Here is a 16,262-nt window from a genome sequence, read left to right on the forward strand (position 1 = left end):
AACTGTTGTTGAAGATGTACAGGGCTATTACAAATGATTGAAGCGATTTCATAAATTCACTGTAGCTCCATTCATTGACATATGGTCATGACACACTACAGATACGTAGAAGAACTCATAAAGTTTTGTTCGGCTGAAGCCGCACTTCAGGTTTCTGCTGTCAGAGCGCTCGAGAGCGCAGTGAGACAAAATGGCGACAGGAGCCGAGAAAGCGTATGTCGTGCTTGAAATGCACTCACATCAGTCAGTCATAACAGTGCAACGACACTTCAGGACGAAGTTCAACAAAGATCCACCAACTGCTAACTCCATTCGGCGATGGTATGCACAGTTTAAAGCTTCTGGATGCCTCTGTAAGGGGAAATCAACAGGTCGGCCTGCAGTGAGCGAAGAAACGATTGAACGCGTGCGGGCAAGTTTCACGCGTAGCCCGCGGAAAATTGGCTCATGCCAGAACTGGAGACCGACAGCGCCGACTTCATCTTTCAACAGGATGGTGCTCCACCGCACTTCCATCATGATGTTCGGCATTTCTTAAACAGGAGATTGGAAAACCGATGGATCGATCGTGGTGGAGATCATGATCAGCAATTCATGTCATGGCCTCCACGCTCTCCCGACTTAACCCCATGCGATTTCTTTCTGTGGGGTTATGTGAAAGATTCAGTGTTTAAACCTCCTTTACCAAGAAACGTGCCAGAAGTGCGAGCTCGCATCAACGATGCTTTCGAACTCATTGATGAGGACATGCTGCGCCGAGTGTGGGAGGAACTTGATTATCGGCTTGATGTCTGCCGAATCACTAAAGGAGCACATATCGAACATTTGTGAATGCCTAAAAAAACTTTTACAGTTTTTGTATGTGTGTGCAAAGCATTGTGAAAATATCTCAAATAATAAAGTTATTGTAGAGCTGTGAAATCGCTTCAATCATTTGTGATAACCCTGTAAGGCAATGTTGGCTTTGTTCATCGTTGTCATTGCTGTGCGTTGTATCAACACTACTAGCATCTTAGCGCTGTTGTGGAAATGAAATGAGCGTTTGGCGTCATTGGTCTGGAGGCCCATTGCGGGGAAGGTCCGGCCGCCTTGGTGCAGGTCTTATTACATTCGACGTCACATTGGGCGACCTGCTCGTCGTATGGAGATGAAATGATGATGAAGACAACACAACACCCAGTCCCTGAGTGGAGAAAACTTCCGACCCAACCGGGAATCTAACCCGGGTCCGTAGGACGGCAATCCGTCACGCTGACCACTCAGCTATCGGAGCGGACATAGCGCTGTTGTGAGATATTCGGACTGGACTACCATTTGGCCGGAAATCGGCAGCGGCATCTTCCTTCGCATGAAGGGATTTAGTGATGCCATAAAAATGATAATGCGAGTCATTTGCCTCAATTACTGAACAACTTGACTCAGCAGCATTTTTCGTCGTCGTAATAAGCAATCACACTCCATTTTCATCAGCCTCGTCCAATTGGTGATTACCCTTATGTCCTCGCTATCCTCACTATTGGATACATCCAGTCCCACCCCCTGTTGCCCTTAGCGGCCAATATTGTGGTTGCATCATAGACAACAGGTGGGGCGTCGGATGCCGTAAACATCATTGGCCCTATGCACATCGTACTAAAGGAATTCCTTGTAAGACATTTAACACGCTGGTGGACTACCCAAGACGATGTTGCCGTTTTGATCGTTGAGTGCGAACTGGTCCGAGTGTTCCTCTGCTCAGCCGGAAGTGGACCATCGATTACGGCGGCTATAAAATCCTAGAGCTGTCTCTTCCTTTTCTTTCTTCAGTGTTTTTGGTAGTTTTTTCGAAGCGCTTGTGTCGTTCGGTCCGTAGGTCTTCAGTTCTTCACTGAAGATAGATTTCTCCCGTCTCTCAAGTCTTACATATCGTTTGTTTCTGGTAGCTTTGTAATGCAACGTATACAGTGCTAGGCTCTTGCTGGACTCAGATTTTGTGGAAACCTTTGGGCCCCACCAATGACTTTCGACTTGTTCCTGTGCTGGTAGGGCAATGGCTGCAGCACAGTTCTTGCAATAGATGCATACATGTTCAACCAGCGAAACTTATTAGTGACCCATTATTTCGATGCAGAGGTGAGCGGGGTTACTGTTTGCTCTTTTAATTATAACACAATCGTGAAAAGCGTTACCACAGTAGCCCACAGCAAAGTTAAGCTTTGGCAATATTTTCCGGTCTTTCCATTTGCGTGATGTTGTCTACCAAGATATGTTAATGATCATATAACAAAGTCGTTATACCAGTGAGTTTTCCTTTCGTGGAAAAAGAACGATTAATGTGTAAGTCTCGATGATGATGGAGTCATTAAAGACCGGATATAATTACACACGGACTGGACTACCATTTGGCCGGAAATCGGCACCGGCGTCTTTCTTCGCATGAAGGGATTTAATGATGCCATAGAAATGATAATGCGAGTCCTTTGCCTCAATTATAGAAAATCTTGGATTAGCAGCGCATTTTTTGTCGTCGTAATAAGTAATCACACTACATTTTCATCAGCCTCGGCCAATTAGTGATTACCCTTATGTTCTGAGTACAAATCTCAAACGATCATCCTTTCCTTTCTGATCATTTACTGTAACAACCGTTTTAATTCTCTATATTTTAACTGAAAAATCTGCTCTAATAATTTCTTATATATTCATGTCTAATTTTGTGTCATTTCGATACATAATTTATGGCATATCGTGCAGTTCATGGATTTCGAACATTCTGTATCATAGTTGTAGTTAAATTTAATTCTCGCCAGAAGTTTACTTACAGAAGTATGTTTATCATACATTTTCCTTCTTTTTTTAATCTGATTCACTTGCTAATAACAATCAACTCACAATATTTCACCACAGGCTACACCAGCTATCTGCGACAGAAACTACTTTTTAGTAATGGGCTACTTAAATGAGGCTTAAGTATAATACTGAACGAAACTAATATAGAATTATAACTACAATAATTGCTTCTAACGTGCAAGTGCCACTAATAACTATATGCTGAGGTTTTGTTTATAGTCTAAGGTTCTGCTTGATTCAAGCACAAATACTTTATTTGTTCGCAAATTTATGCCCACAGCAAGCTCTACACGCGCCAAACTGCTGTCAACGATCAAAAACTCGTGTCTTCCGAAGCTGATATGTGAAATGAATGCCATGCCGTCCAAGGAGAAACTTACTGAGTCCGAGAAAGCCCTCTTAAATCTTATCCGGTAAGTACAGTGAAGCTGTATTAGCTGAAAGCATACACATTTCGTACAGATAAGTACTGAAGAGTATCAACACAGTTTTCTAAGAGATCATTTCTTTTGTGAGTTATGTTACATTACGACTACTGTGACACTGTTCATTCACGGTAAATGTAATGTTTACATGCCTGTTTCACTGAGAAATCAAAATAAAGCTTCATATGAGATTTCCTTTCATCACTATAACTGAAAATCTTGTGATGAGAGAGAAGATAATTTTCATTCAGATGAATCAGGTAGATAGTGATGCGTTAGTAAATAATGACGTTGTACATGGTGGCTATGTAGTATAATAGGAGAATGCAAGGATCAGCGTTAATACTCTCCTCACACTGTCTCATAATTATCAAGCATACAAATAGGGCTGTACACTCAAGTCAACTGATGACCTATACTACAATTACTTATATAGAAACAAAAACGCAATTAGCGAAGGAAAAGATGTACAGTTCCCGGAGAAAGAAACTTTTTCCAATTGAGTATTGGAACTGTCCTTCGGAATCTCACAACAAATAACACCACACGACTGTACGTTAGATTAACCAGAGAAATTCCAAAGATTAAAGGACTGACGTGAAGCTATAGCTGTGCCATCTCGCGCAGTTTATTTCTACCGAAAATCACCAGAAACGAAACTTTGTTCTTTAAGTGTTAGACTGAAATTCAGTACTATATTTTTATCGAATTTACAAGACTCTTTCCCAGCTCGCCAACATAAATGTCTACTTAGTGTTTACGTACATGTGCTTTTAAGAAAAGATTACCCCTATTACACACCATATTGTCTAGTACACTACAGAAATAAAACCTTGTGTCAGAACGAGACACGGATATTTTCCTTTCAATGTCAAATGTCTTCCATCTGCACTAGTCTCATGCCCCGAATAAGAAGTTCAAGCAAACCCAGCTCGGCAAGCATCGATGGCCTTCATGTAGCCTAGGACTAGGTCCCACATAAAAATTTCACACTACAACGGTGAGAACTCCAAAATGAATCTTTCTCGAAGTTGAAAATGGCGCAGTACACTAGATAACTTACCATTAAGGCTCATTACAGAACGTACTCCTCATCGCCAAGGCAGCGATTACGTCATTATTTACCCTAATTGCTGCACCAGTTGCAGGAGCCCGTATGATAAGCAAGGAACATGTTCAGACTTATGAGAAGCAAGAGAGCAGTTAAGGCTGTCTAAAACTTTACGCGATTATGGCAGTATATTTTGAATCTACCAATCGTACTGTACACATTTTAAATTAATTTCAGTACTTTCTCCACTGCACTTTGAAAATTTATTTCTAGAAAACGTAAAACAGTTCGTTTCCTCCTTCTTCCTCGGAAATCCGTGTTTGTGTGACTTACCTCATACCAACACGGTTTTGTAAATTTGGTGTCCTAATTCCTTTAGGTAATTTTAAGCTTATTTGTGTCAATCGGTTATGGTAATATTTTCTTCGAGAAAAAAAGGGCAAGATACAATAGGCAAACACTTACTCGTTACTCATGAAAGAATACCGGACGAAAAGGAAGGCAAAAAATGATTATTTCGCCTAGTCGTAAGTGACTTATTTGCGAAAAAAGAAATTAATTTCCATTACTCCCAAGAAATTCATGTGAAACTGCTAGTTGAGTGGACATTGGCAAGACACATTAAGGATATCTAAACGTGTGAAACTCTCTAAGGTATTAAAACTTTTAGTTTGTACTTCCTCACAAGAGATGAGTTTATCTTTGTACTGTCTTTGGTTCTGGGTATGTCCATAATGCCATCAATAAGAGGGTAATTACCATCCCACAGTTGCTTTTCATTCATAAATGTTCAAAGCTTCTTTGCTCAGAACTTTGTTACACAACTACTTCAAACTTCTGTTATTCTTTATTTAAATCTAAAATTTACATTTTCTGATAGTCGGTTCGGCAAGTGCAACCGCCTTCAGATCTGTTGAGTTTGTATTGCATTGTTTATGTATTTAACTCGTCAGTTTCTGTCACATATGTAAGAAATTATGAGCAACTACGAAGGCACACTATCAATCAACGTTTGGTGAAAGTATTATAACTGCCCACTGTAGTATTCGACAGGCATTATATCAATGTTGACGAAGCTAAACATTCTGTGCATTGGTCCTGCGGTTACTACTTTTCGTATTTAAAGTAACTTTTACCTCTGGAAATGTTTTACATTGTCATTAGCCAAGTATTATGGTCTTCACACAAGTCTTAGCGTTTGACGCCTGGCTTTTGTTTATGTTTTTCATAAATTCCTTACAGCTATTTATCTTTCCTACTACACGCTCTGAACGAGGGAGATTTGTCATAGCACGGAAGAGCAAGAAATGTTCTGGTGAGCACGTATATCCGTTGACGGGTTACACGAAACTGAAAAATTGCCACGAGCTTACAGGAAATTAAATACGAATTACTTAATGTTAGTAAATTGTTCATCGAACTAAAGCTTCGTTTGAACACCATGGTGTTTTCTTGGGGAAATCCCTATTGGAGATTATGTGCATTGCCTTCCTCTGAGCCGGCCGAAGTGGCCGTGCGGTTAAAGGCGCTGCAGTCTGGAACCGCAAGACCGCTACGGTCGCAGGTTCGAATCCTGCCTCGGGCATGGATGTTTGTGATGTCCTTAGGTTAGTTAGGTTTAACTAGTTCTAAGTTCTAGGGGACTAATGACCTCAGCAGTTGAGTCCCATAGTGCTCAGAGCCATTTGAACCATTTGAACCTTCCTCTGACCTGTGAACTGGGTACCAGCCCTTTATAAGGATATCTGTGGTTCAAAGTGCAATACGAAGCATGGTGCGTCCGCTCTCACATAAACAAAATGTTGGATTAATCAGAAAACGTCCTAGGATGAACAGCAGCATGTTTTAACTGTGGGAAAATGTAAGTTAATGAAGATCAGTATGAAAAACAATCCTGTTCTATTCGAATACGGTATAATTGGTGTGCTGCTTGACAGTCACTCCTATTAAATATCTAAGCATGACAAAGTGACTTGAAATGGAACGAGCGTATAAAGTAGGTTGTAGGGGAGGCGAACGATCAAATTCGATTTATTGGGAGAATTCTACGAAACTGCATTCATTTATAAAGAAGATCGCATATGCTCACAAGTGCGACCCGTTCTTGGGCACTGATCGAGTGTTCGTGATCACCACCATGTCGGATTGAAGGAAAGACATCGAAGCAGTTCAGGGGCATACTGTAAGATTTGTTACCAATAGATTCGATCGAAAACAAGCGAAAAATACCGAAATGCTCCGCTAACTCCAACTGGAATCCGTGGAGGCAAGAAAAGTTCATTTACGAAACACTACTGACAATGTTTTGAGAGTCGATATTTGTGACAGACTGGAGAACGTAGCTACTGCTAACACTATATGTTGTATAGCTAGAGAAGGCCGAAATGCACGCGTTAAAACCAAGCAGGCTGGCGTGAGGTCTGAAACAGGATACATAATGAATGCTATAAAGAAAAGTACGTAGCTTCTGGAATACTTAACTTTAATCCACATTTGTAGAACATTGCTCTTGATGATACAGAAGTATTATAGCAATTGAATACGGCGCCTTGCTAGGTCGTAGCAACTGTAGCTGAAGGCTATGTTAACTATCGTCTCGGCAAATGAGAGCGTAATTCTCAGTGAACCATGGCTAGCAACGTCGGCTGTACAACTGGGGCGAGTGCTAGTACGTCTCTCTAGACCTGCCGTGTGGTGGCGCTCGATCTGCGATCACTGACAGTGGCGACACGCGGGTCCGACATGTACTAATGGACCGCGGCCGATTTAAAGCTACCACCTAGCAAGTGTGGTGTCTGGCGGTGACACCACACTATACATCTCGCGTAAAGGCCACGATCACCGGAAAGAGAAATCAGTTCTCCCATGGAACCACACAGATGGTCGATTTTCCCTCGCTACCTTTGCGAGTGGAACAGGAAACGGTGTAACTCATACTGAGACAAGGTACTAATACATTTAATTAAGTCTGATTGATGAGATGTTATGAGATGATGCCTTACTGACACTGAAGTACTGTTCTTTCACTATGTATGAATGATAGACTAACTGCCACTGTTATTAACCAACATATGAACAACTACCTCAACAATTGCTACTATTTTATCGAAATAAATCAGAACCAATACCTACACTTGAACTGACAAGTGGAAGCATCTCACGTCTAGACTTGCAAAACCTACGTACACGCACGCACACACGCACAGACAATTGTAACATTACAATAGTTATTAATATTTAAATAGGTAAAGTTGATTACTTGTCGTCTCATGCAAAGCTTCACAGAATTAATGTCAGTAATGCAGATTTCCCTTCGCGAAGTTATAAATGTTTGATCTACTGTGACTCCTTTGAAGTTATATTAAGCAGTCGGTGCGTAATTAATCACAACGAACAGAAATTGTATGAGAAATAGCTAAAGAAATGTTACTACTGATTTGTACGTAATTTTGCGCGGTTATTCTAAGTGATGGAACTACTTTCAAAACTTCAAAATGAACAAGCTTTGTACCAATGAAAAGAGGAAGTTTGAAAATTTTTTTCGTAATGTTTGACATCAATTTAATTAATTTAATAATTTTAAATAATTTGTAATTTATTAGTTTTTAATAATTATTTAATAATTGGAAGTGTGATAAATGTTATAAATGTTCTATGTTGTCACCGTTGGCTGCACGGCAAACATCGACGCTGTAGACAAACTCGCCCCACACACACGAAAGCATAACTGCTGTTACTGAGTGCGCAGCAGCAGTGATCCTTTCCGCAGATCGTTCAGAGTGAGAGTGGTTCGTAGAGGCGGGACGTAAACAGCTTCCTTCACATAACCCCATAAGAAACAGTCGCAGGGCGTGAGATCAGGTGATCTCGGTGGTCAGAAGTGCAGAGCCAGGTCCTCAAGTCCCTTGCGTCGACCCAGTGCTGAGTAAGGGAGTAATTCAAAAAGCCTCGTACATCACGGTGACCATGGCGCGGAGTTCCATTCTGTTGGAAAATGAAGTCCTAGGAATCTTCCACATCTTGAGAGAACAGCCATTGTTCCTACATGTCCCGTAATGAGTGCTGTCGACAAGGGATCTCAGATCGATTCCATATTCCTAGATTTCAAGGAGGCTTTTGATACCGTTCCTCACAAGTGACTATTAATCAAATTGCGTGCATATGGAGTATCGTATCAGTTGTCTGACTGGATTCGTGGTATCCTCTCAGAGAGGTCACAGTTCGTAGTGATAGACGGTAAATCATCGAGTAGAACAGAAGTGATATCTGGCGTTCCGTAAGGTAGTGTCATAGGCCCTGTGCTGTTCCTGATTTACATAAATGATCTAGCCGGCCGTGGTGGCTGAGCGGTTCTAGGCGCTTCAGCCCGGAACCGCGCGACTGCTACGGTCGCAGGTTCGAATCCTGCCTCGGCACGGATGTGTGTGATGTCCTTAGGCTAGTTAGGTTTAAGTATTTCTAAGTTCTAGGGTACTGATGATCTCAGATGTTAAGTCCCATAGTGCTCAGAGCCATTTCAACCATAAATGATCTAGGTGATAATCTGAGCAGCCCCCTTAGATTGTTTGCACATGATGCTGCAATTTACGGTGCAGTAAAATCGTCAGACGATCAGTTCCAATTAAAAAATGATCTAGAGAGAATTTCTGTATGTTGCGAAAAGTGGCAATTGGCACTGAACAAAGAAATGTGCGAGGTGATCCACATTGGTACTAAAAGAAATCTGATAAATTTTGGGTATACGATAAATCGCACAAATCTAAGGGCTGTTAATTTGACTAAATACCTGGGACTCACAATTACGAACAACTTAAATTGGAAAGACCACATAGATAATATTGTAGGGAAGGCGAAACAAAGACTGCGCTTTGTTGGCAGAACACTTAGAAGATGCGACAAACCCACTAAAGAGACAGCCTACATTACACTTGTCCGTCCTCTACTGGAATATTGCTGCTCGGTATGGGATCATTACTAGGGAGGATTGACGGAGGACATCGAAAAAGTGCAAAGAAGGGCAGCTCGTTTCGTGTTATCGCGCAATAGGGGTGAGAGTGTCACTGATATGATACGCGAGTTGGGGTGGCAGTCACGGAAACAAAGGCGGTTTTCTTTGCAACGAGATCTATTTACGAAATTTCAATCATCAACTTTCTCTTCTGAATGCGAAAATATTTTGTTGACACCCACCTACGTAGGGAGAAATTATCATCATAATAAAATAAGAGAAATCAGAGCTGGAACGGAAAGATTTAGGTGTTTCTTTTACCCACACGCCATTCGAGAGTGGAATGGTAGAGAAGTAGTAGGAAAATGGTTCGATGAACTCTCTGCCAGGCATTTACGTGTGAATTGCAGAGTAATCATGTAGATGTAGATGTAGGTACGTGATTCCCGTTACAGTTCTTTCCGTAAAGAAAAGTGGTCCATAAACCTTTGTACGGGATACGGCACAGAACACGTTGATCTTCGGTGAGTCTCTTTCGTGTTGCAATGGTGAATATGGATTTTCCAAAACCCATGTGCGAACATTGTGGCTGTTGACTTTTCCACTAAGAGGTGGAACGTCGCTTCATCGTTAAAAATTACACGCTGTAGAAATGCGCCATCTTCCATCTTTACTAGCACATAACCACAAGTTTTTGTCAGGGGTTGAAAGCCTGCACCAGTTGTAATCGCTAGGGCTTATACAGCAAACGCCGTCTCAGAACTTTCCATACAGTTGGTTGGGGTATTTCAAGTTCTCAACTGGCTCTGTTGGTAGACTTACTGAGGCTGCGCATAGATATTTCTAGAATCCGTCGGACACTATCCTCTGACACACGCGATCGGTCTGTGCTAATTTTCCTTTGCCCACACTCTCAGTTTAAATTGCTTAAACCAACGACTAAAGCTTTTACGAGTTGGTGGTTAAATACCGAATTTGATACTAAATACCCGCTGCACTACAGTTTGCGACTCACATTTCGCGAGCTAAAAATCGCAGAAAACCTTGTGCTTCACAGTCGCCGTCTGAGTCACAACTGACAGTGAAACGGAATGACGGCCCTATTGCGGCACCAATTCTACCGGCCACTTCTGAAACCATCACTTCCCGTCAAAAACTTTGAAACTTCCTCTTTCCATTGGTATAAAGCTTTTTCATTTTGGATTTGTACTTGAATACATACGATTTTTTGAAAATGGGTCCATCATTTAGAATAACCCTGTGTATGCGAAGTGTGGTATTATATTAATGTATCAATGTTGGGCTACAATCGTGCACGTCCCAAAACAAAGTTATGTTGTCAGATAACTGAATTTTTTTCAAATGTTTTAACACTTCAAGTCAACAAGGCTCTCTTACAAAGGCTATATAGCGATGCAAATTTCCCAACTGCGAGTAGAATCTTAACTGCCAGATTTTGTAATGCGCCTGATTGTTACTGATATTAAAATACTCTGAGTGTTATGTTGCAGAGTTCACGTGCACACACCCGTCTGTTTGATATAAAAACCGTGTCACCAGAGTGTACAGCTTGCTTTATTCCTCAACTGAGATTGTAGTGATGGCGGCGGCCGAAGATGGCTGTTAATCTGGGCTGCTGCAGGTGTGTCCACTGACCTCGGAAGCTGACAGTGTGGCTGCCGACAATTTCATATTTGAATAAATTACCTGAGGAATTGTAACGACTCATACTATGGCTTCTCCACACTGTCTCGCTGATATATCATTACCAATACGTTTAAATAGCACAAAAGATTGCTTAAGACACACTTGATTTTGTATTGTCAGCTGTCGCTATAGTTTGCCATGTCTCTCCTCCTCTTGATGGAAGGAAATGGCCATTATTTTCCCAGACTCAGTCACTTTTATTGTTCCCTACACTCGAGCTTCTTTGATGAGGACCCACAAAATTCTCATTCGTCCGATATCTTGAATTCTTCAGTCTTCTGCCGACTTCTGTGTCGATCTTCTTGATGAATCTTCTGTCTGCTGCTATTCACTCTCGATTCTTCTGTCTTCTCCTTTCCGCCTTCTACCTCGTTAGCCCTACCTTTACGTCGAAACTTAAAAACCTTTACGTTCAGTCTTAATGTTTATTAATTCATTACAATAATAACGCAGTCACACATCTCTGGCAATTTCTTCATTCTGCTCGTCATCGAACTTCGAACAAGCGCTTCCTCTGTCTCAATGGTTCAAACCTGCTTTCGACTCTGTTCCATCCTACCGCTGCCACGTAGAAACTACTTCCCTTTCAGAAATTACATTTCTTACACCACTAACAAACTGCCATGTTCTCTCCGTCTATCGTCCTATTTCTAACTCCCATCGGCAACTCTCTTCCTTCTCGATAATATTACAGAGGTCAGTTTTTGCCTACTGGACCAAAGTACTTCCTATTAAACGTGCCTGGAATTTATGTTTGTATGTGCAGGAAATATAGTAAACTTACACACTGACAGTAAAGGAATCGGAACACCAAGAAGGAGTTGTGTAACATAAACGAAAGTTTACGATGTCTATTTCAGTTTCGTTCCAGTCGCGTAAGAATGGCGCTAGTAGTGCCACTATCAGGATGCAAATCAGGTTTGCTATAAGTACACGCAGTAACGGTCGTGAGCTTTAAGTATCTTCGAGATTGGACGTGATGAGTCGATGTTAGTCAAAAATGCCTTTAAGGCGACAAAGACGCCATTATCAACACCTCGCTGAGTTTGAACTAGATCGTGTAGCAGGGCTAAGAGAAGCAGGATTTTCTTTCTGCGCTATTGCAGGAAGACGAAGACTGACATCCGGCACCTGTACAACACAATACATGTACGTTTGCATGCTTACATTCAACGCTCTGGCGTATACATCGGTTATTAATGTACCAGCGTTTCACTTTTGCAATGGCTCATCCCGCTCTTACATTATCATCGCCGCGCGGGATTAGCCGAGCGGTCTGAGACGCTGCAGTCATGGACTGTGCGGCTGGTCCCGGCGGAGGTTCGAGTCCTCCCTCGGGCATGGGTGTGTGTGTTTGTCCTTAGGATAATTTAGGTTAAGTAGTGTGTAAGCTCAGGGACTGATGACCTTAGCAGTTAAGTCCCATAAGATTTCTACATCTACATCTACATCTACATCCATACTCCGCAAGCCACCTGACGGTTGTTGTGTTGTTTGGTTTGTGGGGCGCTCAACTGCGTGGTTATCAGCGCCCGTACAATTATCCAATCTTTGCTCAGTCCAATTTCGCCACTTTCCCGGATGATGATGAAATGATGAGGACAACACAAACACCCAGTCATCTCGAGGCAGGTGAAAATCCCTGACCCCGCCGGGAATCGAACCCGGGACCCCGGGCTCGGGAAGCGAGAACGCTACCGCGAGACCACGAGCGGCGGACGACACCTGACGGTGTGTGGCGGAGGGTACCTTGAGTACCTCTATCGGTTCGCCCTTCTATTCCAGTCTCGTATTGTTCGTGGAAGGAAGGACTGTCGGTATGCCTCTGTGTGGGCTCTTATCTCTCTGATTTTATCCTCATGGTCTCTTCGCGAGATATACGTAGGAGGGAGCAATATACTGCTTGACTCCTCGGTGAAGGTATGTTCTCCAAACTCACACACATTTGAACATTTTTTGAACATTATCATCTGGTCTTGCAATGGTGACCTCTTAAATATGTTACCTAGGCAAGTATATTCCCGAAATTTCATTACATGAATTATTATTTTTTTTTTTTTTGTATTGCGACTTTTTTCCGTCAGTGTTTTTAGATGTAACATTGAACTCTTGTACAATTACGTTTATGCTATAATTTGGAATTTGGGTAGAAATATGTGAAAAGAATCAGTAAAGTATAAATTATATTAAATCTGTGTTAAATGCATAGCCCATGACTGAAAATCTGTTGTGCTAACTTACAGTAGAGAAACTGTCACAATACTCTCCGCCATGCACCGCAAGGTGGCTTGTGGTTTACGTATGTAGACATAGACGGACTGGAGATCTGATCTCGATCCTTATGATGTGAAGAATTAGGTTTTGCTTGTCTAGCCTTTAGTGATTTTAGCTATGACAGTGAGGGTGAGTTCCTGATGTGTGCTGTGTTTCAGCGACACGAGCATCAGCGTGACGGCCGAGGTGACGTCGCGGTACCACTTCGCGGCGCACATGGGACAGCTGATTGCGGGGGTGGACGGCGCGGGCTGCCACAACTTCTACCCCAACTGCCCGTTCCCTGGGCTCACTGCGCTCCAAATGATCAAGAGCGCTCGCGCCAAGCGGTAGTCGCTGCTCCCCGCACCTTTTAGTTTTGTGCACCGACACGGCTTGTGGCTAGTGCCGCCAAACTGCTGCCACTTCACGTAAGACGTACTAGTGGTACAATTCAGAATAGTGCACAAGCGTGGCCAAAAGATAACTCTATTACGAGCTGTGATGTGCTTTCGTGTTCCATGTTTTCTTACTTTTATACTGACGATTTTCGAGGAAGCCACTAAGACAGAATAGCTCATTTTATCTATACACAGTGAATAATTATAAGGCTTGTGCAGTAGTGGAAATGGATACTAATGTTCCTCATCTGTAACAAATTTAATGAAACTGAAGACCTGTGACGTTTATGTTCACAATTATTTCACATGAAATACAAGTGTATCGGCGAACTGATGAATCTGGAGTACACTAAATCAATTTCCAACTTATTGAACTTCCAGATATCGAAACATGTTAGAGTATCCCGGTGATGTGTAGTTCTCTAAACAGGGTGTTGCCAAGTTTTTGGACGTAAGTTGCCAACAGAGTTTGCTTGACAACCTTTTTCGCAACTGACCGTTTGAATAACATAGTAACATCAACAAACATCGCTTTTTGGCAATCTTGACTTGTTTACGGTGCCATTTCTAACATGAAGCCGTAGATCGCTGAGCACATTTTATGGGAAGCTCTGTGTCTTTCAGTACTACTTTAAACTGCTAAGCCGGGGGTATTCCCCCTCTGTGGCTGAGCACTCAGCATGTCTGGGCGACACACAGAGGAACGAAAATCGAGCTCAGTTATTTTTCCTTAGTGAGAGGACTGTAACGTGGCCTGTTCAGTCTGGTCAGAAACAGTGGTTTCACTTTTGAAACCCGTCATTAATTATTTGAAGCACAAGGTGCTGACCACATGCTCTTCCAATAAAGCCAATGTTTCACACGACTACAGCTCTATGGTGTTCAAAAAAAAAATTACATGGTATTTATCCGTCATTTTGGTGTACGATGTTGTGAAAAAGTGAATTAAGCTGTAACGGAAATTATTTCAACACTATAAGAATGAACTACTTAGGGATGGGATTATTGTGTAAATTACTCTAGCTGAACTTGGCTCGTAAACTGGCATAAAAGTTCAAACATTCTATGGTGTCACACATTTCCTTTGTCGGAGGAGCAACTGACTGTCACTGAGATGGCGGGAATTCAGAGGTATAGATGACGTGAGGTGTCTCAGCGACCGCTGATTCTTGCCACGACAAATATGGATCAAAAACTTCTGTAGTGTGTCGGCATCAAATGCTGGCTTCTTTGCACTGTGTAGGGCGTAGCCTGTACGTCTATTAAAAGCTATTAATGCACTTCATTTCCCTGATTATCTTGATCACTGAATCCTAGTAATTTGAAGCGCGTCCCAGAATCAGAGTATACACGAAAATGTCTTGTTCTTAATGGATAACTTTATTTTTGCCTGCCACTAGGTTTCCCAGATATCTGTCCTTCGTCTTCCGCTGATGTTCGGTGCTGCATTGCTAATTATTTCGAACTGACAGTCCCACGTAGCTAATCTCACATCCACACATCCTGTTACAAATCGTCGGGATATAAGAACATGATAATCCTTCACAGGGTAGATCATATGTTAGATTTTCTTACGCGCTCGAAAAACTGTTTTAATCCAATTACTGTTTAAAATTAATCTCATTTTTCTTTAAATCGCTGTACATAGGAAGAAACGCAAGGTACTGATTGTGTTGTTGATTGACTGGGTGTACGTTTCGCGTTTGTCTGAAAGCCGTAATTTGTCACATAGCTGTTTCGTTTCAACGTATGTCTTTTGCTTTATTTCAGCACCTTGATGCTTACTGTCAGATATTATTTCAGCTCTGGCTATCATCATTGTGCATAGCTCTCTTTCTGACAGGATGATATGTCTGTTGGTTAAATGCCAAATTACTATTCCAAAGTCTAATCATAATTATCGATGAACTAGGTATACGTTTAAGTTATTGTAACTTCATCCTCTGTCAAACATTGATGAATCTGAAAAACTGTTAGTAGTGGAATATTATGGTTGTAAGCCAAATGCAGGTTCATTATTATATTACATGTGAACTAGTTCGCAGGGTTCAGAAAAAAAAGACATGCCTCCTCCGGGAAATCTATTCAAGTCGATGACTGATTTAGGTCGGTAATCTTCGTACAGTTTATCGTAATAGCTTCCAAGCTACGAAATAACGTTTACGTGGTTTCCAATGTTTCTCTGTAAAAAGGAAACACCGTGATGCATATCCTTTCGATGATCGACTTCTGTAGCAGTTCACATCCGAAGCTAGTAGTTGCAATTTCTTTTTCGCTTTCTACAGTCCAATTTGAATTTTAATAGTCGCCAGTATACAGTCCCGTCACTTCAGTGCAACACAACAGTACTCCATGTGAACTTACCAACAAGGATCCTTAAGTAATTTTACTAACGTTGAGTATAGTTGTTGACGAAATAACGTGATGAGCACTTACGTGGACTTGATATCGACTATGATGAGGAGTAGCTACGATTAACGTTGTACTTGATATGTGCAACGAATATGAAATAGATTCATTGCTTATGGATACAACACTGTATAGTTTGGTTCATCATTTAATTATTGTTTCCCTTTGCTTCTTTGTTAGAAATGCGACAACGGTAGAAATCAGAAAGCCTCGGATTTATTCTATTTCCCTTCTAACTA

At 41.7% G+C, this 16,262-nt stretch overlaps 1 protein-coding gene across 1 annotated transcript in view; it reads left to right on the forward strand.

The window, feature by feature from the left end:
* LOC126183454 (uncharacterized) overlaps nucleotides 1-13,952 on the forward strand; it is an 81,981-nt gene extending 68,029 nt beyond the window's left edge. Inside the window, exons 2-3 of the mRNA XM_049925450.1 lie at nucleotides 3,110-3,242; nucleotides 13,393-13,952. Coding sequence (XP_049781407.1) covers nucleotides 3,110-3,242; nucleotides 13,393-13,567 — 308 coding nt within the window. The 3' untranslated portion in view covers nucleotides 13,568-13,952. The remainder of the gene's footprint in view (nucleotides 1-3,109; nucleotides 3,243-13,392) is intronic.
* Nucleotides 13,953-16,262: the final 2,310 nt, after the last annotated feature.

The sequence above is a fragment of the Schistocerca cancellata genome, chromosome 4 (assembly GCF_023864275.1).
Source record: "Schistocerca cancellata isolate TAMUIC-IGC-003103 chromosome 4, iqSchCanc2.1, whole genome shotgun sequence".
NCBI lineage: Eukaryota > Metazoa > Arthropoda > Insecta > Orthoptera > Acrididae > Schistocerca > Schistocerca cancellata.